The 27488-nt window shown below is 38.0% G+C and overlaps 1 protein-coding gene across 1 annotated transcript; it reads left to right on the top strand.

Annotated features, from left to right (window-relative positions):
* The first annotated feature begins 5462 nt into the window (after window positions 1-5462).
* On the top strand, window positions 5463-19306 carry LPAR4 (lysophosphatidic acid receptor 4). Its single transcript, XM_001501421.6, has 2 exons — window positions 5463-5802; window positions 15339-19306. Exon 2 carries the CDS (start codon window positions 15415-15417, stop codon window positions 16525-16527), a length of 1113 nt encoding a protein of 370 aa, XP_001501471.1. The 5' UTR covers window positions 5463-5802; window positions 15339-15414; the 3' UTR covers window positions 16528-19306.
* The last annotated feature ends 8182 nt before the right edge of the window (window positions 19307-27488 follow it).

Raw genomic sequence — 27488 nt, forward strand, 5'->3', positions numbered from 1 at the left:
TTTCCACAGAAGATATATAGATGGCCAAAAGGCACATCAAAAGATGTTCAACATCATTAACTATCAGGGAAATGCAAATCAAAATGGCAATGAGATATCACCTCACTCCTGTCAGAATGGCTGTAATTAACAAGACAGGAAACAGCAAGTGTTTGAGAGGATGTGGAGAGAAGGGAACCCCCATACACTGCTGGTGGGAGTGAAAACTGGTGCAGCCACTATGGAAAATACTATGGAGATTCCTCAATAAATTAAGAATAGATCTACCATATGATCTAGCTATTCCACAGCTGAGTATTTATCCAAAGAACATGAAAACATGACTCCCTAAAGCGATACGCACCCCTGTGTTTATCACAGTATTATTCACAATAGCCAAGACTTGGAAGCAACCTAGGTGCCCATCAAAGGATGAATGGATAAAGAAGATGTGGTAATATACATACAATGGAATACTACTCAGTCATAAGAAATGATGGAATCCAGCCATTTGTGACAACATGGATGAAACTGGAGGGTATTATGCTAAGTGAAGTAAGTCAGAGGGAGAAAGTCAAATATCGTATGCTTTCACTCATAAGTAGAATGTAAAAACAATGACAAACAAACACATAGAAACAGATTGGATTGGTGGTTACCAGAGTGGAAGGGGGGAGGGAGGAGGGCGAAAGGGGTGATTAGGCACATGTGTGTGGTGATGGATTGTAACCAGTCTTTGGGTGATGAATGTGTTGTAATCTACACAGAAGTCGAAATATATAACAATGTACACCTGAAATTTATAGAATGTTGAACAACCGTTACCACAATAAAAAAGAATTTAAAAAATAGAGAATAGAAAAATAGTGGAGAAAAATCAATGAAATCAGAAGTTGTTTCTTTGACTAGATTGACAAAATTCATAAAACTTTAGCTAGACTGACCAGGAAAAAAAGATATAAGACTCAAGTTACTAAAATTTGGAATGATACAGCAAACATTACTGCTGACCTTACAGAAATAAAAAGTATCGCAAGGGAATACTATGAAATATAATAAATTTGATAACCTAAATGAAATGGACAAATTCATAGAAACATACAAACTACTAAAACTGACTTAAGATAAATGGAAAATGTGAATAGAATATAATAAGTAAAGAGATTGAATTAGCATTCAAAAACCTTTCCACAAAGAAAATTCCAGGAGCAGATGGCTTCACTGGTGAATTTTGCCAATCATTTAGGGAATAATGAACACCAATCCTTTGCAAAAACTTCCTAAAAATAGAAGAGGAGAGAACACTTTCCAATGTACTCTATAAGGCCAGTATTACCCTGATACCGAATAGGCAGAGACATCAGGAAAAGAAAACTATAGACCAATATCCTTTGTGATTACAGATGCAAAAATCCTTCAAAAATACTAGTTCACGAAATCCAGCAACATATAAAGAGGATTTATATGCTATGACCAAGTGGGATTTGTCATGTCAGAAATACAAGGTTGGCTCAACATATGAAAAATCAAAATAATATACCATATTAGTAGAATAAACGACAAACCATATGATCTTCTCAAGATATGCTGTGAAAGCATTTGACAAAATCCAACACCTTTCAAGGAATTGCTAGCTGAGTCGCTTTGGGCATGTCACTTAACCTTTCTGTACCTGATTTTTCTTAAGTACAAAATAGAAATGATAACAGTAATTACATCATGGAGTTGTTGTGCAGATTAGGTAAATAAATATAGGTAAGGCACTTAGAATACTGTCTGGCATATAATAATGCTGAAGAAAATTTTACTATTATTATTATTATTATTACCTTGAAGTATTTGTAACCTATACCAAGCATTCAATGCTTCTGGGCATTTTACAAAGCTCTTTGGTAAAAATGTTCATTTTCTCTAACTACCAACCCTGCCTATATCAATGGAAAGTTGCTGTTATCTAAGCCTGTTCAGTTAGTGAGAAGGAAATCCCAGTTACTACAGAAATAGCTAAAAGGTGGTGGTGCTCCAATGTGAAGGATGAGCTAAAAATCTTCCAGGGACTGTGCTTGAAAAAATGTTTTCTGCCCTTTAATACATATAGTGTCCAGTGTTATGAACTGGTTTGGAAATTGACCTTGTGGTCCCTTCCTTCCACTGAAGCAAAAGAAAATTGTGTTAAAAAAAAAAAGGTATAGGATTTAGGATCTTGCTTTTCTTTGTTTTCTGAAAGGTTTCAAGACATATGCTAATTAATGCAAAACTAGTAATTAAATGGCTTCCCTTCCTAGAACACTGCCTTGATTTTTATAGGCTCTGTGTTCATTTAAAGAATTTGAGAGTTACCAAAGCTGTTAGCTGAACCCTAAATCATAGGCATAGTTAAAATGCTTCAGTTACATTTGTACTGTTTCTAAGGAAACTAGCATAGTGTTGAGTCTCTGGCACTTGGGGTGACTTCACCCAGTCCTTTGATATTGTTGGCAGAAAGAAAAATTGATTTGGGTTTGGAGTGTGAAGGTCTCAAGCATCTGGCTGTTCTTTTTCAAGTGTGTAAATTCCCAGTTGGAACTTAGTCATATTTCAGTAACTTTCTTTTCAAACAGATAAAAATGAAATGTATACTCCCCCAGTTAGTTCTGAATGCACTTTTCAGCTGCATATTCATTCTCCCCCCCCTCAGTGGCAAAGACATCAGCAACTCAATGAAGGCTTTTTTTAAAGGACATTTTGGGTTAAATTGTGTGGCTATAAACTGGCTGTTTTGAGAACACCCTGGAAAAGCTTTCATTTTCCTTCTTCCACCTTACAAATATTAGAGAAGGAAAACTAGAATGTTTGCAGTGAGCAGTGAGGTGAGGGCAAAAGGGGATGGTAGTGGAGAAGCTTCAGTACTTTCTTGTTCATGGGACTTTTTTCTTTATGTGTGTGCACTTTTTGTTCTAAAATAACACCTTGATGTGGACTTGTTTCTAAATGCATGAAATGGCACATGTTTTTAGCTGAGAAGTAAAAAAAGACACGCTGCTGCTTTGCCTAGGCAAGAGAGAAGGTCAGGGAGGAGAGTTTTCGTGAACATTACTAATATTAATTTTGGATTAAGCAGACATGGACCCTATCCTCTCGCACAAATAAAAAATTACACAACAGCATGTAAACTTATACCTGTGAAGAAAGCAATGAAGAAAATTCCGTGATACTGTAAGAACATATAATAAGCGGATATGACCTGAACTAGGTGTTAAAGAAGGGTTCCCTGAATGCATGATTACTGAGATAATTTCTGAAGCATGAGTAAGAATTCACTTGGTGAAAAGGAGGCAAGGGAGGGGGGGAGTGTTCCAGGCAGGGGGAATAGCATGCTTAAATGTCCATGGTGTGAGGGATCATATCTCATTCTAGGAAGCTGAAAGTCAGTGTGGTGGCTGGACCTCAGATAGAAGAAGAATATTGCTAGAATGGTACATGGCCTAGTGATATGGTAAAAGACCCCAGAGTTGTTTGAGAGATTAATCAGAAAGGTATTTGAGTATCTTAGGGAGAAATGAAAGCAGGTGAATTGGAAGACTGAGAGATATTAACCCAAAGAGGAGAAAGATAGTGAGCTGGTCATACAGACAGTTGGATAGTGACCATGACTATAGGTCGGTCTTAATTACTATAAGTGCATTGAGTTGCAACAATTGAGCACTCCCTGCAAAAACTCTTCTCACCCTTCTTTTCTCTTCACAAGCCAGCTTCCTTCTCATCTTATCTCACTTCACACTTCCTGCATTTGATCACTTGAGCCTGGCCACCTAGGAAGATTTCCCCTTCTTTTCTTAGCTTATTTAAATACTAATCATCCATCAGCTTCCAGCTCAAATCCCACCTCCTCTGGGAAGCCCTCCTGGCCCTATCCATGGGACTTCATCTCCATCCTCTGATCCAATACAGAACTTACTCTCCATATAATTGCTTTAGTGTTTTTCAAAATTCGCCTTTGGTATCTCACTCTTTAATGTGTCTTGTGTCCAAACCTAGACTGTGAAGCCCCGCAGGGCAGTCACTATATCTTTCTCTTATAGATTGACAAATGCACCAAGGGCTGGCCGAGGCCCAGAGTGAACGAATGACAACTTGCAAAGACACAGTCAATGTCAGCATCTGACAGAAATAGGTATACTTGAGATAAGTGGAGAGGGGAACAGGAAGAACAGAGACCGGAAGGCAGGCAGAGGGGAACAGCAGAGAAAGCGCTTTTTAGAATCAGTCTCAGGTAACAAGGCTAGTAACAGCTTGACACTCACTTGTTTACTGGCCTTGACTATTAGTGAGAACAGCCACAATAGAGCTAAAGAAAGAGGGAGAATAAAAAAATGTGAAGCATATCTTATTTGGGAAGTAGCTTAATTACACAGACTAAAGTTTTCAAGCAGGCAGAGGATGCCCCAATTCTCCAGGGGTGTGGTTCTGCCAAGAGAAGGAAAGCATCTTTTCTCTGGCCCAAGAGTTTTATTCCAGAAAAGGGAGAGGGGTTGCTGTTGGTAGTACTGTTGGCAGTGGGTAGAGGTAGAGGAGAGGATGGGGGGGGGTGGCGGAGAGAAAGGGATAGCAATAAATTTACAGATGGATGAGTGAATTTCTGCAACAAATTCAGATCAGAGAGAGGGAGGGAAGAGGGCAAAAAATAGGGAGGACAAAAAAGCAGGGTGGGTGACCAAGGCAGTCAACCTATAGGAAAAGAACTTGCCCAAGGGAGAGGAAGTATACGGTTGAAGATAACTCCCAATTATAAACAGATTGCATCTGTACTATTTATTTTGGTTTTTAGCAAACCTCTGAAAATTTCATGGTAATTAGACTTCCTGCTAGGCAGTTATTTAAGAGAAATATAGACCCTCCTCTTGCCACAGAGACTCCCTAGTCCATGGAAGGGGGTATTAGGCTCTGGGACCCCAATGCATCTCCATCTGAGGGCACTTCACTGGCTAAGTAACTGTAGGTGAGTATACTGCATTTTATTTTTTTGCAGTGGTGGGTGGGAGGTTTAATTTTGCATAATATAATACGAATGTATTTATGATACCATTCACTTTTCCCTTTCCCTGCTTCTTACTTATAATTACTAATATTGTTGTTGTAATTATTTTAAACAAGTTGGAGCAAACATGGGCTGCTCATAATGAAACACTCCTCCCATTTTGGAGTTGTCTCCTCCTCCTCATTAGAATTGTAGGGAGGTAGCAGTCCTGCAGCAAAGACAGGCACACAGGCATTCTCTGTGGATTAATTCGTCAGGAAAGACACTTTTTATATTGTTAAGTGTCACTTAAGCTGCTAATTCTTGACTGTGAAAACTGCTTTTTTCTGCGCAATGCTCTTTAAGGAAAAACTTCTTCAGTCCAGTGATTGGTGACTAAGGGAAGGATGGAGCACAGGGAATTGGGCGGGATCTCGGCTCCTAATAATGCCTCCTTATCCAATCAAAAGCATTTCCTATTGAGACCCCCAAGAGTTCCCCCGGCCCTCGGCTCCAGCCAGGACTTTGGGCCTTTTCTTGTGTCCTGTTTGTTAAAGGCATGCTGGCTACAGCATTCAAGAGGGCCATTCCTTAACAAAGGGAAAGAGATAAATGTAAATAAGCTCACATTTTCAGAATGAGCGGTTTGCTGTGAGAAGCTGCGGCAGCCCAGAGTCTGCTACTTTGGACTGGACTAACCTTTCCCTGTAAAAAAATAATGGATTAAAATATGCACTTCTAAAGTGCTACTTGCCCGTTTATGTGTTTATTAGCTAATTGTCTACAGGCATGAGCACACTCTCTCATCTAGCACACTCTCTCTTGGGGTAAGTCGCTTTGAGAAAGATTTGATTTGGGTGTTTGGGGGTGGAGGGACGGCGTAACAAACTTCAGTGGAAACACTGATGCTTTGAGTCGAGAAAGAAGTTAGATTCTGAAGTGTTGAACAGGGATCGTCGTGTTGAATGATTAAAAGAAAAAAAAGCAAGAATTTCTATTGTTTTGGCAATAACATTGTTTCAGTGGAAGAGATACAGGATTTTCAGGCTGTTCTTTCATGTAAACTTAGTTGTCCTAAAGAACTGATTTAAAATCGTGGAGTAGAGCAATTTAGAAGTTTTTTCGGCTGGCTTTATATTATTTCTTTGGTTTATAATCGATTGTGAGCTAATGTGGTTTCTATTATGATGAGATGTCTTCTAGTAAAATTATATGCAGCATGCCTTTGATGCTTAATTGATTTATGGAGAATGTGACATTTGCTATGTTGAATTATTCCTGAATTTGACCATAAAGGAGAAAACATATTTCATTGAAAAACTAATTCTAGCATAAATTGAATTTGATATTGTATGTGAAATTAATTGCTTTTTGCCATACAAATACAATATTGTGGCATATTTAAAATTCTCTTGTATATTCTGAATATTTTTAAAATTTTTAGTGACAAGATCTTGTGGAATTGATAAATATTGTATTTTAGTTACTTTATTTTAGGAAATATAGCAATATAATTCATCATTATTCCAGCATGGAAAAGACCAGACAAATCCAAAGGTTAGAACATTTCAGAACTTGGTGGGGTTATTCACTTTGCTACCTTACCAAATTATACCACCTTTCTTTTTCCTTGACTAACATGAAAACAACAGTAATAACCTGAGCTACAAATTGTCCAGTGGATTTGAAACATTTATTTTTCAGAACAAAATTCCAAACAACATATCCCATCAGCATAGATTGTGAATCCTTTTGTCTTGTCACAGATGAAAAGTTGCTCTCTTGCTAAAAAGGCTGAGTTCAGCTGATAAACTTGATGATGTCTATACTCTAAAGCATCTCCTGCCAATCAGAGATGCGAATGAAAGTTGTATTGGAACAATCAGAGGAGGCTTTCAGAATGTGTACTCTCTGTAAATTAAAGACAGAACTGGGAAGATGCCTCACAGCAACACTCACGCCTAGCTTAGCTAAAGCTTCATCTATTCAATTCTCTTTGAGAGACAATGCATTGAGAATTGTTGTCCCTGCTGTGGTGTGATCAGCGTCTAATTGTGTAGTTGTCTTTTTTCTGTGTGTAATCATCACGTATAGTCTGCTCTTGGCCGTCCTAAGGGGGAAGAAAAAGTCCTATAATGTATTTGTGAATATTAGTACTGAAAATCAGGAGCTTGGTAGGAGGTCACCTACCACTTGGAATCCAGCCTTGCTTTTAGTAAACAAGTAGTTGGTTGTCAGAACACTGCATAGGAAAAGTAGTCTACTGATTCTATATAGTTATGTTCTGAAGTATTTTGATAACCTTATAGTTTGAGGAGACAGGTGACTGGGGAACAGGTAGAAAAGATTGAGGATTAAGACCTAGACAGTTAGAGCTGATATGGGCATAAAGACAGAGGATGAAAAAAATGAGGGCATTAGGAAGACTTTAGGATATAAATGGCATCCTGATCTGTGATTCTTAGCTTCTGGCACTAATTAATAATATTTACTTCTGATATTAAAATAACTCTAAACTATGTATGGTGACGGATGTTAAGTAGACTTATTGTGGTGATCATTTCATATTGTATACAAATATCGAATTATGTTGTACACCTGAAACTAATATAATCTATGTCAATTATACCTCAATTAAGAAAATAAAGTAAATAAATCTAACAATAAATTCATTGAGCCTAATAAAAATTAATTCCCTCTGTCTCAGACTTTGAGGGATTAAAAAATTATTTTTTCAGTGACAAATGTGAGCAGGTGAAAACAGTTGACGTGAGGGAACAACCAGTGAGGCTACTGCCATAGCATCAGTTGAAGGCTGATGTTAATCAAGGCCAAAGGTGGAAAAGAGAAACTGAGGTCCAGAAAGAGACTCTGAATTGCTCTCACACAGTTTGCTAGTGCTGGGGCTGGATGTGGCTATACTGAATTAATACCAAACAAGAAAACTTCTGGGTATTCGAACTTCTTAGTTTGCTTGGATTCCAAATAAAAAGAAGTTTTCTTTATAATCTGTACCAATTGCGGAGGCCATCAAAGAAAGAAATGTTAATGTTTCTGTCTTTCTTTAAGATAAACCAGTAAAATAATATTACTTTCATTCCAGAAATACTGATCTCTGGAGGAGTGTGAAAATCAATTCTCTTTAATATTAAGGTGATCTCAAGTATATTTTAAATTGTCTACTGATTTTACTTTTTAATTTTGGTTCTCTTAGAGAAACATTATTTCAGGAGAATTGGAGTATTATTTAGCAGTCAGCTTTGCTTTGGCCACCTTTGTTCAGAAGAGGGTGAAATGCGACAATAGTATGAGTTTGACACTAACAGATGATTCTATCTTACAGGTAGGAAATGAGTAGCACTCAAATGCAGGTGCTATTTATAATAATCCCAATACAGAGTATTTCTCATTCTATATAAATATTTTGTGCAGAGTCGTGATTTAAAGATGTTATAGAGATGCTACATTGGGTAGGCCTAGGACATCCTAGTAGATGCGGCAATGTTTGTCAGTGTGCTAATACCAGTAATTGAAGCCTTTCTTATATCACTGTAGTGCAGGGGAGAAAGAAATCTGGCTGGAGTGGGGGTGCAGGTTAGACACAAGGCAGTGGGCCCTCCACCTGTTGTTTCCGTCTTCTTTCCTCTTCCCTTATCAAGGCCCCTGCCCAATAGTAACAGCTGTTGCCAGGGAAAAAGAAAAGAAAAAAAAAAGAAAAACAAAGAACCAATATAACTTCAAGCCAAAAAAAGAAATCGCCTCTGTTCAGTTATTTTTAATGTAATATATGTAATCTATTACCTTGTGGAAGTGGAGGAAGTATTTTTATGCCTTTTGTCACTAATTATCTTTAAATGATTATAGGTAACACAGACTCATGGACTTCTTGCTTATCAATATAACTAATAAAATGTGGCACAGCAATGACAATGGAAAATAAAATGTTATCTGCAATTCTATAATAACGAAATCCAAAGCATTTAGAAAACATTAAAAAATATGTTGGCTCTCATTTGCTCTGATTTGTGTCATATAGTAAATTTCTTTACCTTATGATCTTGGTATAAATTTCATTGAAAAACTCTCTCTGTGGCACACTATTCTGACTAATTCTATTTTACAACATACACTGGAGGAAATCTTTTAACCACAGTACCTCAAGAAATTTTATTGATTGCCCAAGTTTCAGATAAAATCAGTACCAGAATTTGGTCTGAACTAATGTGGTCGGTACCATTCTCCTGGTAATACCTTTCTCCAAAATTCTTAATTTCATTTTCCAACTTTTTTTGTTATGAATACTTCCAATTTATTACAGAGTATGTGATCCAAAAATCCATAATGGATGAAGGAGTTCTAATTGTTTGTTATAATCTAGGCAATTTTGATATAGATTAATACTGATTCTTTGATTTAAGCACTCTGTGCCATTGTTATATACTTTTAGAAATGGAAGACATTTTTTTTTTTTGAGGACGATTAGCCCTGAGCTAACATCTGCTACCAATCCTCCTCTTTTTGCTGAGGAAGATTGGCTCTGAGCTACCATCTGTGTCCATCTTCCTCCATTTTATATGTGGGAAGCCAGCCATAGCATGGCTTGCCAAGCGGTGCATAGGACTGCACCTGGGATCTGAACTGGCAAACCCTGGGCCACTGAAGCAGAACGTGTGAACTTAACTGCTGTACTACCTTGCCGGCCCCGGAAGGCATGGTTTATATTCACATTATCAGGATCAGTATCCAAGTATATCAGATGAATTGATATGCAAATTGACAACTATTTGCCTGTTCAAATATGTGGAATAAAGCCAAATTTTTAGTTGGCATGTATGAACCTCATACAATTTGGAAATTAGTTCTTTTAGGAACATCCAAAATTTTTCCCAAAAGTTCTGGGACTCCTGCTGAAATGAGATATTGAGTCTCAAGACTCTAGACAATTTCATAGTATTAGACTGAGCAATTTCTCTGAAGTTGTCTTACTCTCTAACTAACTGCTAGGAAAAATTCTGCTTTAGTGAGATTGGTGCACTCTTTGACCCCATCATGTTGAGCACTAAACCACACTGTTTTCCAAAGATTAGACTGTGTCATCAAGTGAAAGATTAGTGGCAGACTGGAATATTTTTTGGTGAAAAAGAATCAAGTTAATCATTGAGGATAGGATCTGCTCAGATAAGGGCCTGTGTCAATTTCCTGCTCTCTTCAAATGAAGTAGGGGACAAAACAGCTATAATAATCTCAGTGCAAAGCAAATTCAACCTACAGAAGCCATTTTTAAAAGGATATTTCTTGCATCAAAAATAAACGAGGCTTATCAATCTAAACATTTGACATGCAGTGGGGCTTGCTTGAGATGAGACATGATACAGAGTAATTTCCCAGCTCAGTTTTGGAGTGAAATATTTACCCATCGTTTCCTCCATATGTAATGTCATAAGGCTAGGTTGTGTTTTGAAATCTTTTAAGAAACATCAACCAATGCGTAGAAACATCATTTGGAACCATGTGTATGATTGTGACCTGTGCCTGTGACTTGGTCTAGAAGATTTCCTTAAGAAGTCTTATCTGCCAAACAGCCACTCATCTGAGGAGCAACAGTCTGGACGCATTCGCTATTATTCCAACAGGATGGTTCTGATCTGTATTTTTTACAACATTTTTGTATTTTTTAGTTTGCTCCACTGCTATATATTTATAGGCAGTGACACAACAGCTTTCAGCTTCCTTTGAAAACTATTTGGTCAATGTGCCTAAGCTTCAACCAGAGTAAAAAGAGGTAAAATTCTGGGGATGAGACACTTGGGGATCTGATGTGGCCCAAGCTTATTTAAAAAGGAGCAAAGCAAGAGAATTTGAGTATACTCTGCCTTCAAGGCCTCATCTTCCTGAGCTCTGGATTGTCTTCTGTAGAGAACAAAAGCAAGCCAGCTTTTCTTGGCTACTGGGCATATGCCAGAAGTTAGAGCTTTGTTTTCTTTTTATTTTTTCTAGTTTTTTTCTTTATTGTGGTAACATTGTTTTATAACATTATATAAATTTCAAGTGTACATCATTATATTTCGAGTTCTGTGTAGATTACATCATGTTCACCACTCAAAGGCAATCCATCACCACACACATGTGCCTAATCACCCCTTTCAACCCTTTCCCTCCCTCATTCCCTTCTGGTAACCACCAATCCACTCCAATCTCTCTTCCTGTGTGATTGTTGTTGTTTTTATTTTCTACTTATGAGTGAGATCATACGGTCTTTGACTTTCTCCCTCTGACTTATTTTGCTTAGCATAATACCCTCAAGGTGCATCCATGTTGTCATAAATGGACTGATTTCATCATTTCCTATGGCTGAGTAGTATTCCATTGTGTATATATATATATATACACAGAGCTTTGTTTTCAATGTATCGTCTGAAAGTTTAACACTTAGTGAAGTGAAGTGATTTAGGTATTCATCTTTATAGGGCCTCCTCCAGGAGCCTCAAAGACCCAAAACATGGAATATTTCATTATCATCAGAATTTTTTAAAAAGGAAAAAATTGTGAACAATACTATGAACTGTCTGAATTGGCTCCATATGTGTAGGTCAAAGTTAAAAGTTCATTGAAGGTCAGATTTCTCTTTGGTCAACCTCCTGGTGACCTATTTCCTGCCCATTGTCAGTGAAAATACATCCACACAGCACTCTGAACCCCCTAGGTGATTAATTTTTGGAATAATTGGCTGCAAAGTTCTTTGCAAGACAATAGTCTAATGCTAATGCTACTTACGGCGGAAGATGTAATTAACTTCATCAACCTATTTTTTCCTTCTTCATCTCATCCGAAGCTCAAGTATTAGCCCTTTGCTTTCATTCAGTGCACAATATGTTAGACATTTAGGAAAATCTAATGGCTAAAAAACAGTTTCTTGTAGTCAAAAAAAAAAAGGAAGCCAGTCACAAGAGAGACCTTGTTTCTTGGATATCATTGATTCTCCTTCAGAATCAGCTTAAGAGCCAAATGTCTCTCTGATTTTTTTTTACCATAGCTCACAGGGAGATATTCCTTTGGGAGTAACCTCCTGGATTGTCCTGTTATGAGAAAATTGTGTAGTTAAGGTTGAAACTCAAGGAGGGCTCTCTGAGGTATAGGGTATACATAAGAGAAAGATGTGTTGCTAATATGAAGTTCAGTGTACCAAGAAAGACAGAGACGTAGGTGTCCAGTTGTGTCAGGGGAGAGAGAAGGAAAGAAGCTTCTATAATATTTCTTTGTGGTTGGGTAGACTGAATGCTGGCAAGCTCATAAAGCTACTCATAAGCCCTGTTGAATCTTCCTACCCTCAGCTGTGAGGCTCAGAGGTAATGTTTATACAGGGAAGAGAAACAGTATAGCCAAGTTACAGAGTGAACCAGTGTCTGAGTCAGAAATAGAACTCCTTGCTTCCAATGCTGTGTTAAGTCTCAGGACCACACCCTCACTGCTAGACAGCAAAGGTGCTGTGTGTTTGAGCAAGGGAAAGCTATGAATAGGGCCTTAGTGGCAGTTTTCCCATGCCCTCTCTTCAAGATTGAGACTGTAATGCTTTCTCGTCTGTGGTCCTTTCTCTCCCACAGGATTTGGTTACTGAAAGCAACAAAGTAGAAGTGCTAGGCATTTGCAGACTGCCTGCTGTGGGTATATAGTGTATATGTTCTGGGAGACATAAAACTGAATGGAAAACTGGGAGACTAAGCTCACCTAACTGAAACACACCATCTTGGGAAGTACAAAATAATACGTAGCCAGTAAGCTAGAAGCATGCTGTGTAAAGGGGTCACCAGTGGGCTGACTGAGGGACTCTGGACAGAAGTAAAAAGGCTTCTATTATGAAAGCATTTTCCAAATAAAATAAATTTATTGGCAGTACTTATTGTAGAAGGCAGTGGCAAGAAGATCCTCGTGAATGAAGCTTGGCTTTAATTTTAGGGGTTTTTCAGTACCATAATTTCTTTAGATTGTGTGACTATGTTAGAGGGATATTTTTTGACTATCTTGATTTCTTTCAGCAATGAGTAAAAGGCCTCCGGACTAACGAGTAGTGAGTGGGGGTGTTAAAAATAGTGTACAAAATGATTTGAGCAGTTGAGAAATTTACCATTCTCTTTTTCTTCCTGCCACCTCCTTGGTGAAACAATCTGCAGAAACTTGGGGGCCTGCAGCCCCCAAAGTGAGTTATGAACTCCATTGACTGAGATTTTCCAAGCTCTTCCTGTTTTTGCTGATCAGTTTCAGTGACCTTTAACATAATGATTGCACACTGTTCTTTTTTCTGAGAAAACTGGCAGGAGAACTATGAAGCAAGGTAGAGAGGAGGGGATTGGAGGAATTGTGAACTAGAAATATCTCCCGAGACCCTGCATACAAATTGGATGGCAGCACTCACCTCTCCCCAAGATGCTCTTTTTTTCACCTTTTCTTCTCTTTTTCTCAATTCTCCAGTTTTTCTTTCTGTGCTGCATTCTTTCCCATTTCCATTTCCTCTTCTTCTCTCCCCACCTATTTTTATTTCTTTCCCGTCTGGCTTTTTTTCCCCCTAGACCTTACTTAGTCAGGGTGCCTACCATACTCTGCTTTTACATATCAACATTGCTTCTGGCAAAAGTTGATCTGGGCCTATGAGATGAAATGGCCAAGAAGGAAGGAATATGGTCTTAATGCAGTGGTAGGCTCAGGGGAGGAACTCCACAAAGATTTGCTGAATGAGAATTCAGGATTAACAAGTATCCAATTTTAACTTGAAAACTTTAACTATTAAAAATGACAACCTTTTGCTTTGCACCCCATATTCTCCAAGGTCATCTCTCCCTCTAGGCACTGCAGTGAGTAAATGTTTTTTTCTCAAACTAGTTTTGTCTTAAGCCAAACGCTGGTTGAAGTGACTTCAGGCCTCTATATCTCTTGCAGGTTTCCCCTCTACTTCCTTCTCTGTTATATACAGAGGCCCTTTGACCTGTTCCCTGGGAGTTGGAAGGAAAGAGTGACGTAAGGAGAAATCACTTCAGAGAAATGCCTTTCACATTTTAAAATATAATCATGTGACAACCCATTACTGGATATGTCAGGGGACAAAGACCACTTTTATTCCATATCCTCCTCATTGAAAATAATTCATTCAGCAGCTACTTGTCCATAGTGTATTATAGAGATTTCAAAAGACAGTCCCTGTCCAATGGCAGCTGTTGACCTATTAGAAGGTTAGTAAGATTTCTGTATGCACCTTTGAACAATGTTAGCCCAGATACCCAGCAAAGATGATTAAATCAATGACTGACACATGTGCAAGCAGTGGTAGGCATGCTGGCCAGATTAGAAGTGTTCAGCAGGGCATAGTGATCTCTATTCATGTCAAATCTACCTTTCACATTTCACTTGTATTCAGCCAAAAGGAAACTTTATTGACCAGGGCCATTTTAGGAACTGAAGGCATAAAAGTAACTGATGGAATGGGCAGTGGGAGAGGGAGAAGAAAGACATCTTCGGCTTAGGGTCTAGCATGAGAGAAGCTTGGAAAAGGGACGACAATCTGCAGGAGGGAAACGCTGAGATTGTTATTTGAATTCTCTCTCTAGGAAGACCCTGTAATGCAGTGAAAAAACTTTAAGCCAGAAGCTTTAATTAACTGAGGGATCCCTGCTCTCTGAACTCATGTCTTAGAAGAAAAAGGTGAATCAGGAGTTTAGTCACAACTTTTGTAGGAACATGCCCTGGAGGTCCCATATCCACTGGTAGTCTTATGCAATGAAACTAATACTCAGACAATGAAGCTTAGTAATTTTGGAGAGTAGACAATACAGTTTAGAATAGCTTAACAATCTTTTGGTTAGGAATAAAAAAACCTGAATTCTGGTTCTGAGTACAGTATTTACATGTTCTTCCAATTCTGAGATTATTGTAATTCTAAATCACATAAGCCTCAGTTTCTGCTTCTGTAATATGGTGATAAATTCCTGTCTTGTTTACCTTATGGTATTCTTGTGGGAATCAAATAAAACACGCTTTCGAAAGTTAAAGAAGTGCCTTACAAATTTCACAGTATTAATGTTGTTTCAACTCAGAGTTTTTTCCCCCTTCCTTGGGCTTTTGGGTAACCAACACCTTACACCTGTTCACTGCAATGCTACAGTATTGCACTTACTGTACTGAGTGTGATATCTTCCACTCCTGCAACATACTCTTGTAGTACCTTTTAACATATGGTAGGTGCTCAAAAGGTACTTGTCAAACCAAATTGAATATGCATGTTATTTCTAATCTGGGTGGACAGAATATTTTTCACTCCACAGAAATCATGGATGGAAGGCAGATTTGATGATTCATTCCATCTTGTCTCCCATAGGACGAAAACATTTCCTACCAGTCCCTAGTCTCAGAGTGGTGAACCCTGCAGCCAGCAGGCCTCCTGAAAAAAATCCATGGGTGACAGAAGATTCATTGACTTCCAATTCCAAGATTTAAATTCAAGCCTCAGACCCAGGTTGGGCAATGCTACTGCCAATAATACTTGCGTTGTTGATGATTCCTTCAAGTATAATCTGAATGGTGCTGTCTACAGTGTTGTATTCATCCTGGGTCTGATAACCAACAGTGCCTCTCTGTTTGTCTTCTGCTTCCGCATGAAAATGAGAAGTGAGACTGCTATTTTCATCATGAATCTGGCCCTCTCCGATTTGCTCTTTGTCTGCACTCTACCTTTCAAAATATTTTACAATTTCAACCGCCACTGGCCTTTTGGTGACACCCTCTGCAAGATCTCTGGGACTGCATTCCTCACCAACATCTATGGGAGTATGCTCTTCCTCACCTGTATTAGTGTGGATCGTTTCCTGGCCATTGTCTATCCTTTCCGATCTCGTACCATTAGGACCAGGAGGAATTCTGCCATTGTATGTGCTGGAGTCTGGATCCTAGTCCTCAGTGGTGGTATCTCAGCTTCTTTGTTTTCCACCACTAATGTCAACAATGCAACCACCACTTGCTTTGAGGGCTTCTCCAAACGTGTCTGGAAGACTTATCTGTCCAAGATCACCATATTTATTGAAATTGTTGGGTTTGTCATTCCTCTGATATTGAATGTCTCTTGTTCTTCTGTGGTGCTAAGAACTCTCCGCAAGCCTGCTACACTGTCTCAAATTGGGACCAATAAGAAAAAAGTGCTAAAGATGATCACAGTGCATATGGCAGTTTTTGTGGTATGCTTCGTACCCTATAACTCCGTTCTCTTTCTGTATGCCCTGGTGCGCTCCCAAGCTATTACCAATTGCTTGTTAGAAAAATTTGCAAAGATCATGTACCCAATAACCTTGTGTCTTGCAACTTTGAACTGTTGCTTTGACCCTTTCATCTATTACTTTACCCTTGAGTCCTTTCAGAAGTCCTTCTACATCAATACCCATATCAAGATGGAGTCCCTGTTTAAGACTGAAATGCCTCTGACCACAAAGCCTTCCCTTCCAGCTATTCAAGAGGAAGTTAGTGATCAGACAACACATAATGGTGGTGAATTAATGCTAGAATCTACCTTCTAGGTACAAGAACTGTCTTTAGGTCCAGATATGGTTTCTCCTATGCTATGAATAGGAGAAAAGATTTGAAGCTAATGATACTGAGAATAGATTAATGTACTGAATACAGTCAGATACATTTATTTGAATGTTTATTGTACTTATGCTGTTTTGTTCAATAATTATAGGTCAGGTCTAATTACAACCACCAAAACTCTTCTGCTGGGTTAGAGTTTTATTGTATCACATTACATAAGTGGCCAGTGGCCTTGACTTTAGTGATATGGAGATTACTTTAATACTTTAAAGAATATATTTCCATTCTGATAATATTTGGTAGTTAGGTTGGGCCTATAAATATAGAACAAATTCAGGGATTATTTAAAAAAAAACCTTTTGTGTTACTACTGATATAAGCTAGTCTTTTTTAAACATTTTTTGAATTGTCATTGAGTTTATTTTAGCACAAGAACATATTTTAGCTTAACGTTATTAATAAAAAATGTATCAAATTTAAAGGAACTGGCAAAATTTATTGTATATATTTTGAAAGCACAAAAAAAATTGTGTTTGCATGAATATGGGTGAGAAGAAACAGAAAATTCACTGGATTTACACATTTACAGTTACCAGCAGTGTCAGTTTTTAAAAAGTTTTTCCTTTTTCTACGCTACATTAAGATTTGCATATGAAACTTCAAAGCCAGAAAGCTGCTGAATATGTGCCCAAGACAGGTGCAAAATGGAAAATCACATAAAACAACAAATATCCATAAAAAACCCTAAGCATCACCAACAGATTTTTCTTAGAATTTACAATCATCTTTCTTTCGAGAGGCTGATTTCTATAAAATATTCTCCATGTAAAATTTTGGAGCACAGTGCAGCCAGAAAGCTGCTGCATTTGTGTCTAGGTCAGGAGCAATGTGAAAAAAATTAACAATAAAATAGTAATAAAAATAAAACTATAAAACAAACAAAAAATCTTTCTCAAAGCTTGCATTAATAATTTTTTGGTGGGGAGAGAAGTAGAGATCTGTACCTTTAAATTACTTGTTCTTTCATATTAACTTTTGGAGCACAATGTAGTAAGAGATCTGCTGAATTTGTGCCCAGGTTGGGAGCATATTGAAAAAAATACATAAACCAAACCAAAACAAGCAACAACAAACCAGAAAAACTACAAAACAACAAAAAAAATTCTTTACACTTGCATTAATATTTTATTTATTTTTTAAGGATCCGTAATTTTAATATGATATTTTGGAGTACAACATAGGTAGAAATCTGCTAAATTTGTGCCCAGGTGAAGACCAAGTTGGAAAAAATCCCTGTAAAACAAAATAACCCCCTACAAAACAAAAGCACACAAAAATTTATAAATTGTATTGTTTTGAGCATTTGTAAAACTTGCAAAATACTATAACTTTCATATGATGCTTTGGAGCAAAATGCAGCTAGGAAGCTGCTAAACTGGTGCCTAGTTCAGGAGCAGTTAAAGTCAATATTTAAAAATGTACAAAAGAAAACATTTGTTATAACTCACTTAAACAAAAAAAAACAAAACAAAAAAAGTCCCTAAAAACTCTTACCATTTATTGGATGAAGTGTAGATTTAATAATGTTAAGACTTTTAAATAAAATATGGCTTGAAAGGTGCTACATTTGTGGTCATGTCAGAAGCAATGGAAATAAATACCCTCACATACACACTACACACATGCGCTCTACTCCACACACACGAGAACTGAAACACTGCAAAACAACAAAAATATTCTTAAAATGCACATTAATCAATTTAAAAAATATTTGGATGATGTGACAATTTAAAAATGCTAAGACTTTTTAAGTAAAACTTCCAGGAGCAGTGCTTCTTTTAAATTGCTGAACTTGTGCCAGAGAGTGATTAAAAAAAATTTAAAACTCTAAAACAGTAAAAAAAAAATCCCCCAAATCTTAAAGCAACAAGCACATTCTTAAAACTCTCATTAACTTTTGTTTTTCTTTCTAGTGATACATAGTTTTAGAAATACTAAGATTTTAAAGTGAAAATCTGCGAGCATAGTATAACTTTAAAAACGTCTAAATCTGTGCCTTGGTTAAGACCTAATTGGAAAAAATTGCTAAAACAATAGAACAAGAATAAAAATGAATTATCAAAAATGGAATTACTTTGTCCTTGTGATCTGAAGTCCTAAAAATAATCGTGCATTATATTGTCTTGTGGAAAAAAGTTACAGATAGAATATACATGGCATTAAGTTCAGTTAGATGGAATTAGGTTATGTTAAGATAGGCTAAGTTCATTTGTTAGGTTATGTTGTAAGATCAAATTAGTAATCAAAGTATGAATGATCTTTTTGTGTCTTTCAGTATTTTTTCTTTTCCATTTCTTGTTAGTATAAACTATATGGGAACTTTTGTTTGTGCCCTTGGCTCTCAAAATGATGAAATTTTAGGAGTATGACACCAAACCATTTAATGTGATGTATTAACCAACTTGACATAAGATATATCAATAAGCCAGTTTCCTTTTGTGTAATTTCCATATTTAGTTTTGTTTAATTTTCCATATTTCAGTTTATTTTAATTAATTTCCATTTTTTATAGTTGATATAACTTGCTAATAATAAAAACTTTTGTCGTATGAACAATGTAACCAACAAGATGTAATGTACAACTAAATGTAAAATAGACTCATTTTACATTTAAAAGCAACAGCAATCATTCAGCTGTAATTGCAACGTGGATTTTAAATGCTTATTAAATGTAATAAAATATATTTGGATTATCTAGCAGTTATACTTCAGTCAACTATTTATTCAACTTTGCCTGTATTTGTGAGCACCCAGAAGCATCTTTCCTTTATCTTCCCTCCATCCTTCAAGAAAGAACTTATTAAAGTATACTTGATCTCAAATGAATTTCAATACTTTGTTTTTGAGGCTGTCTGAAGACTGATGCAGAATTGCAAATGGCAAATTCCTGAGTGACTTTTCAGGGACCAAACTGAAAGATTAACTACCTCCTTCTCTTATTTGTCCAACTTGACTTTGATTCATTAGAGTTTCTTCCCAAGCTAACTCTTGAATCAGCTTTCTCAGATTTGATGGAATACTTTAGGACAACTAGGAGGTCTGGGGAAAGTCAGGGCAAACAGACCACCTAACAACAATGAGTTGATTTTGGAGCTAGGTGGCTGACTAATCAATAACTAAAACAGGTAGTCCTGTAGCGGCAGCACAGGGAATTCTTACTCAATGTCCTCATGACTTCCAACTCTCAGGGAAAGCCATGCCAGCATCTCATAAATCACACTGTGTATTGGTTCCCCATGAGATGACAACAAATGCTGCCTTACCTGACATGACCAGCACGATCAGCCCTAGGCTATGTTTAAAATTATAGAAACTGTCGTTAATGACCTTCTGGCAAGGACCTCAGAAAAAATGGGGACAGAGGTCATTTGTTTCATATCCCTAGTAGCCTTCTTCCACCTCTGTCTCCACTCCCAAACCCGTACACCTTATGTTTGCTATGGTTTCCCAAACTACCTGTCTTTCCTGTGGCCCTTTCCAACAGCTCTCCCCACCTCCTGTAGAAATGTTGCTTCTTTGCGGACCCAAAACAATACATAAACCTCTGACAAGACAGAGATAAGTTGAACAGATTTACACTAAAGTGTGAAAGATTGATCACTCCACCCGTTACTTTCTTTTCTGTTTTTTTTTAAAAGATTTTACTTTTCCTTTTTTCTCCCCAAAGCCCCCCAGTACCTAATTGTGTATTTTTAGTTGTGGGTCCTACTAGTTGTGCTATATGGGACGCCCTCTCAGTGGGGCCTGGTGAGAGGTGCCATGTCCACGCCCAGGATCCGAACTAGCAAAACCCTGGGCCACTGAAGCAGAGAGCGTGAACTTAACCACTCCACCACCAGGCTGGCCCTGCACCCACCACTTTTTTTTTTTTTAAGATTTTATTTTTTCCTTTTTCTCCCCAAAGCCCCCCCGGTACATAGTTGTATATTCTTCATTGTGAGTCCTTCTAGTTGTGGCATGTGGGACTGTGCCTCAGCGTGGTTTGATGAGCAGTGCCATGTCCGCGCCCCGGATTCGAACCAACGAAACACTGGGCCGCCTGCAGCAGAGCACGTGAACTCAACCACTCAGCCATGGGGCCAGCCCCCGCACCCACCACTTTTAATCCTCTCTTTCATTCTTTGCATCTTAGAAAAGGAATCTGGTTAATTCAAATGACTGAAGCAGGGTTGGGATGAGGAGAGACGACTGTCTTGGCAAATAGTAAATCATCTCTTGAGCCTCAACCTCCCTTGCCTCATGGTAGAGCCTCTGCACTGCAACTTTCTTGTTCCACTTTCCTGACATTACCCTGTGCGCCACTGAGTCCAAAACATACACTGTTTTTCTCCAGATGTCCCTCTTTTCCACAGCTGCCTGTGGCAATGGGGAACCTGTGTTCTCATTTTGTATAGGCTTGGATTCTTTTCCCCGAAATTTCTCCTGATCCTGGTAGACTTGGTGAAATGGTTCTTAAAACATGAAGCCATTTGTTTCAACTAGGAAGCCAAAGCACAGACTACTGAGTAAAACTTTCCCCATATTCATATTTTTGAAGAGCTGTGTACTTCCCACTGTTTTGCTTCTTTCCCTCTCTCCAGTGTCTAGGTATGAAGCTCTTCTCTCCCAAACATCTAGGGAGGTACTGAGTTCGGGAGCACAGAGGAGTAGAGCCAGTGTGAGGCCTAAAATGTGGCAGTGAGGCAAGCCAGACAGGCTCTGAGATTGGGGTGACTTGCGTGGCCCTAGCAACTAGCTTTCCTTCCTATATATCATGAAGTGCTCCAACATTAGAGATGAAAAACCTGTTACAAAAAGCCCTGTCTCCTTGCTAGTCCAGGGTAAACTGTCTGCTCAGCTTGTTACTGTCCTTACTCAGGTAGATGGTATCAAGGCCAAAACTATGGGTTACCTTCCTCAGTTAAGCTCCTGGGACTTCTAGACTAGCCCCAGTTGAAGGCAGTTTGAGGTTCTCGGGAAACACTTTCACTTGACGTATTCCTAGGGACCCGGAATTCATTCATTTACTTTATTCAGCAAATTTCTTGAACACCTACTATACCAGACGCTCTTCTAGACACTAAAAGTGCAGTGGTGCTAATAACAGACAAAAAACTGTTCTAAAGCTTATATTCTTGACTCAGAACAGGTGAAGCTAAAAACAAACAAATAAACAAGTTAAAAAGTAATATGACAGATGATGATAAGTGCTTTAGAGAAAAATAGAGCAAAGTAAAGGGCAATACATACCTGAAACCAAATTTTAGGCTCCACAGCAGGACTGGATAAAAACTTTAAAGATCATAAGCATTGAAGAGAGGAGGATGCCTCTCTCTAAATAAATAGCTAAAATTATTGTAATTAAATTTACGCTGTACTTATCCATGCATGTAAACAAGTACAAGAAAGTTCAGATTTTAAAACCTCACAATTCTAATGTTTGTTTTTAAAGGGGTTATAAGACCATGAATTGTTCAAATTCTGTGCTTAGTCTCTCTATCTTTAGGTCTTTATGCCTTTGACTAAGCCACAGAGACCTCAAAAGGTTAATGAAAACCCAGGTCCAGGCAACTTGCAGTCGGCAAACCTGATCATGTCATGGCCTCAAACTCTTCTCGCCTCAGACTTTGTCCTGCAGCAAGAGGCTCACTTGATTTCTCTCTTTCTGTCTCCATCTCTCTCTCTCTTCACCATTCCTTTCAGCAAAATACGCTCCCAGAGAAGGATCTGAATGCTAACTGTGCTGTAATGAAGAGGTTTTGGCTGGAAGCCCAAATCCAATTTTCATCCTCAGCTTTCCTATCCACTGTGTGAACTTGGGCAAGTCCCTTCCTCCCTTGTGCATAAGTTCCCCTATTAGTAAAATGAGCAGGTTGTTCTCAGCCATGTCTGAGCTCCCTGATAATTCTGAGGCTGGAAGTCCAAACTCATTGATGCTGAGCCAGAACTAACAGTCCTTATTAATAATGCTGATATGGATGAGAGTGCTTACTAAGTGCCAGATACTATACTAAGAATTTTACACGCATTATTTCAAAACAATACTATGAGAGAGGTTTTATGATTAGCCACTTTCTACAGATGAGAAAACTGAGGCTCAACAAGCTGAAAAAACTTAAAATAGCCTCAGACCTAATAAGTGGCAGTCTGATTTGATCCCAGTTCTACATGTCACTAAACCCTGTGTTCTTAACCAGTACTGCTTTGTCCATCCAGGAATATGAGTCTTAAGTGCAAGGAAAACATTTTTAATGGTGGAACTTCAGCCATTAAGGATAAGAGGGAGGCTTTAGGGGTAGAAGGGTCCTTCAAAGTTCCTTTGAAAACATTCCACAAAGGTGGCTGCCTACTCCCACTCATACGTGAAACCAGAAAGCTTGATTAATAACAGTAACAATATTAATGAATACATTTCAAATGCTCAATATGTGTCAGAAAGTAACACATAAAATCTTATGACCTCATTTTAAAGATGACAAAACTAAGGCTTAGGGAGCCTAAGCAACTTGCCCAAAGTCATACAGCCAATCAGTGGCAGAACCGGGACTTACACGACAAGCTTATTCTAAGCTGCCAATCAGCTACAGAGAGACTTGTTCTGATAATAATAACAACTAACATTTATTGAATGCTTACTATGTGTCAGGCACTGTGCTTTACATGTATTATCTCTTTTAATCTTTACAACAATTTTATGAGATAAGTACTATTATTATCTCTTTTACAAGTGAAGGAACTGAGACACAGAGAGTCAAGGAGCTTGCCTAAAGTCTCATAGTTAGTAAGTGGGTCTTTATGAAATCCAAAACCTAACCATGGTAAGCACCCCTAAGATCAGGCCCTTACCTGTTGACCAACCTCATCTCTTACTACTCTCTTCTTCATACTTGAACTCCAGGTACATTGGTCTTCTTTCTGTTCCTTTAAGAAGTGAAGTTCATTCTTAGTGCTTTGCCTCTGCTTTTCTTTCTGCTCAAAATACTTCTATGCTAAGTCTAACTGACTTCTTTTCATCATTCAAGTTCAAATATCACCTCTTTGGAGAGGCCTTCTCTGACTATCCAATCTACAGGAGATATGCAGTTACTCTTATCACTTTACAATTTAACAATTTTCTTCATAGCACTCTCTGATATTCTTCTTTTAAATATATTTTTTCAGTAATCTGTCTACATCACTCTCCATAAAATGTAAATTCCATGAGGGCAGCAATCATGTTGTTCTTTTTCAGTACAGCATCTAGTATATAGTAGATGCTCAAGTAATATTTGTTGAATGAATCAAAGTGGTAGATGTGGGATAGGAAACTAGGTCTGTATGACTTTAGGGCTCTTGCTCTATACTCTACTGCCTCTTGATTTATCCCTTGAACCTTCTCTTTTCCACAAAGTGCAACATCTTTTCCAGTTGCTTATTCTAACTTTCTTCAGAATTTGAACATTGAAGAAGAAAATGTCTTCATTTTAGAATGCAAGTGGCAAAGTGCATACCTAATATCCTTAGGCTAGTTTTATTACCCTATCTTTTTATACTTTTGACTTTTTTGTAGAATGTAGGGGTTCCCAAATATCTTTCCCAATATTCAAGGAAGCACTCAAAGAAAGAAGACGAATCTTGAGCATGTTTAAAACTCTTAAACTATATTCAAGTCCTAAGTAAATAACTCTACCTTTCCTTTTGCAGTTTCCCGTCATTTAATTTGTACTTTCTGGCACTTGCTGGCACTTCTGAGTTATACATTAGACGGGAGCCTTCAGTCCATATGGCAGGTCACACAGCACATAAAGTTGACTACAAAGAAGTATCTTGTTACTGGTAATTCTGAAAAATCTCCCATTACTTTCAGCACACATTCTTCTGGTTGATTTTCAGTCTATTTCTTTACTAGAAATCACTGTCTAGCCATTGAGAGGACATGTTTTTACTAAAAAAAAAATTAAAAAAAGCAAAAGGGAGGGAAAAGTGCTATGCGATTGGATGCCATCCAGGAGGTGCATACATAGCTTTAACTGTAATGGAGTATAATGGTAGCCTTTTTCTAGGAGGATCTGGGGCCAATGCTCACAGTTTTCTGTTTGCAGTTTTACTGGAAGAAGTCTCTGCTGGCTTCACAAGTAAAATGTACTGCTATCATCATCTGCCAAGATGCTAACTGAAAAGATCCATTATTTTTGATATTTAATACCTTATAAATTATAAGGAGATTGTGTTGACCAACATGGACATGTGGGAGGATGGTCAGGAATTTTTTTCCTAGGTCAGGTAGACTGAGTGAGTGCCTGTTTGTTCATCAATGACCAATTATGCATTCATAGAGCAAAGATCTCTTCTCAGCTGCTGGATAGCTAACCTCAGAGAAACTGGGATGGCTGGATTTGAAGGAGGGGATGCAAATGAGCAGTGGCCAGTTGGAATTTTATGAAAAATGTATAGCTGCCTATTCCCTAACAAAGGTGAATTGTGAGCTGGCCAGGGCTTGAAGGGCAGACAAATCCCATCTTGGTTAAGCAGAGCTGAATGTGTTAAGCAGAACCTTTTCTCACCTTCCATATTGGCTGTCTCTGCAGACTGGAGAAGGTACTTTGCTCTTGAACTTTGACCAGAAATTATCTAGTTTCTGACCAATGTCTTCCAATTTCCTCCAAGATTCATTTCAAGAATAAAGAGATGAAAGTTGCAAGACCAATGGTGGTGTTTGGTTGGTCATGAAAATGTTTTATTCCACTGTTAATTCACCTGCTTGTTCCCTGCTAAAACACTTGCAGTTATGTTTCTGTCCACAGCTTTGGTTTGCTCTGGGCCATTTTTGGCTTCATGTTTAGGCCTTAATATGTGGAGTGCTTGACACATCTCCCCCTAAAGCAGGGTATGCCTGGGGATTAGCTGTTCTCACAAGCTGAGATGGATTTTCAATGAGGTGTTCACTCTTTCTTGCTTGGCTCCTGTGACAAATGGCTTGTCTTTGCCAGGCAGTGATCTGGGGTGGAGGTTGTAGTGGGAAAAAGGGTGAATGAAAAAAATCCTTTCATTAAGTTGAAAAACAGAGCGCCACAATTAATGCTAATCAAAAACGGCCATCTTTATTGAATTAACAGATGGTGAGTTAAAAGGCAATGAAATTAATACTTTTAATAAAGTCACAGATTTCAAAAGCATCAAAACTATTTTTATGAACATAATTATTTTAGCTGATGTTTAAAAACTCAAACCAGTATTTAATGATCAACTTCCATCTTTTTCTTTTTTTGGTGAGGAAGATTGGCCCTGAGCTAACATCTGTGCCAATCTTCCTTTATTTTGTATGTGGGGTCCTGCCTCAGAATGGCTGAGTACTGGTGTAGATCTGCGCCCAGGATCTGAACCCACAAACTCGGGCACCCAGCCTGCCTGGGCTGCCGAAGTGGAGCCAGCCCCAACTTCCATCTTTTTTAAGCTCCAAATCAAGCATTGTGCTCAAGAAATCCTGGCAGCCAATTTTGTTTCTGCACATGGAGCTTACTGTGAGTGTGAGTGTGTTTGTGTGTGTGTGTGTGTATGTTTGTGTATGCTCATAGACATACACATCATATGTATGTCTATGTGTGGGTATGCATATTATATATTTTTCAACTCATGTTTTGAGTCAGTAATGATATTTGAAAAGAACGGTTGCTAATAGGAGTGCAAATTCAGCCAGATGATGACCGCAAACAGTAGGTATTATGTTTCACTTTTATGAAAAAAGCTGTGAGGGTAGGTTTATTATAACAGGGAAATTTCTTTCCTGTTGCTTTCTAGAGAAACTGAAATATTATATGAGCTGACAAAATGGAAGTCAATAATAGAATGTAATACTTCCCAAGCCAATTCCCAAAAATTATCTATTTAGAAAAACTGTAGCTATCTATCATTTATGTGTTATTTTCAGTTATTATTTAAGTCCAAGTTCAACCATCACTTCCTCTGGTTAAGTCTTCCTATTATCCTCAGACAGAGTTAGCTGGCTGTTTTCTACTCTTGGCTACTATAGCACCTTGTTTATAACTCTATTTTCCTGTCTGTCACATTATATTATGATTTGTCTACTTCTATGTCTGCTCTCCTGTATAACATATATACCTCTGTGGTCCCATCTACCTGGCAAATAATGGGTGCTCAATAAATGTTTGTTGTGTGAAAGAATGAGTGAGTGGGAAGGTGTCACACTGTATATACTGCAAAGAACTCTAGGTATGGTAATCACAATTTCTGAATCAATTATCAGGTCCGATGGACTATCAAATGACTTTTATGCTGTTATTGGGTATGAGTGGCAGAGGTAAGAGATGTATTTTGAAAGGCAAAGTATCATAATTGTCAAGCCTTTTCAGTGATTTATGAGGACATAGGATATAAGAGACAATACTTGAAACTGTGTCCGTCCTGGAAAAACTGATGTGTATAATTGCCATAGCTGTAGGTTCTCAAGAGTGCTTGATTAAGGTGTGTGCATTTCATCTGATAAATGTTAGCAATCCACTCTAGTAGGGGAAGGGTTGGTGGTCCTGACCCCTGAAAGAGGAGTGGTGCACTGGGGATATTTTAGACATGGACTGTGGAACACACAAATAAACAGAGCAAGCTCAAATGAAAAATTCACTCTTTGGAATCTTTTATATGGGAAGAACAAAATACATTATGTTTAGTATGTACAGATTATCTAATGCCTTTTACACGGGTGAAAATAGTTTCACCAATCAGTTAGACTGTCACAATCTTCTGGAGATGATAGAGGAGAAGAAAATATTTACTGAGTACTTATTATGTGTGTACTACTGCACTAAGACTTTAATATACATTATTTCATTTAATCCTACCTTACAACCAAACTCTGTGAGGCAGGTGTAATCACACTTTTAAAGTTGACTAAACTAAGGTTTGAGAGGGGTGC

The sequence above is a fragment of the Equus caballus genome, chromosome X, assembly GCF_041296265.1.
Source record: "Equus caballus isolate H_3958 breed thoroughbred chromosome X, TB-T2T, whole genome shotgun sequence".
In the NCBI taxonomy this organism is placed as follows: domain Eukaryota; kingdom Metazoa; phylum Chordata; class Mammalia; order Perissodactyla; family Equidae; genus Equus; species Equus caballus.

Coding starts and splice junctions, on each gene's coding strand:
- LPAR4 (XM_001501421.6), top strand. CDS start 15,415: ATGGGTGACAGAAGATTCATTGACTTCCAATTCCAAGATTTAAATTCA.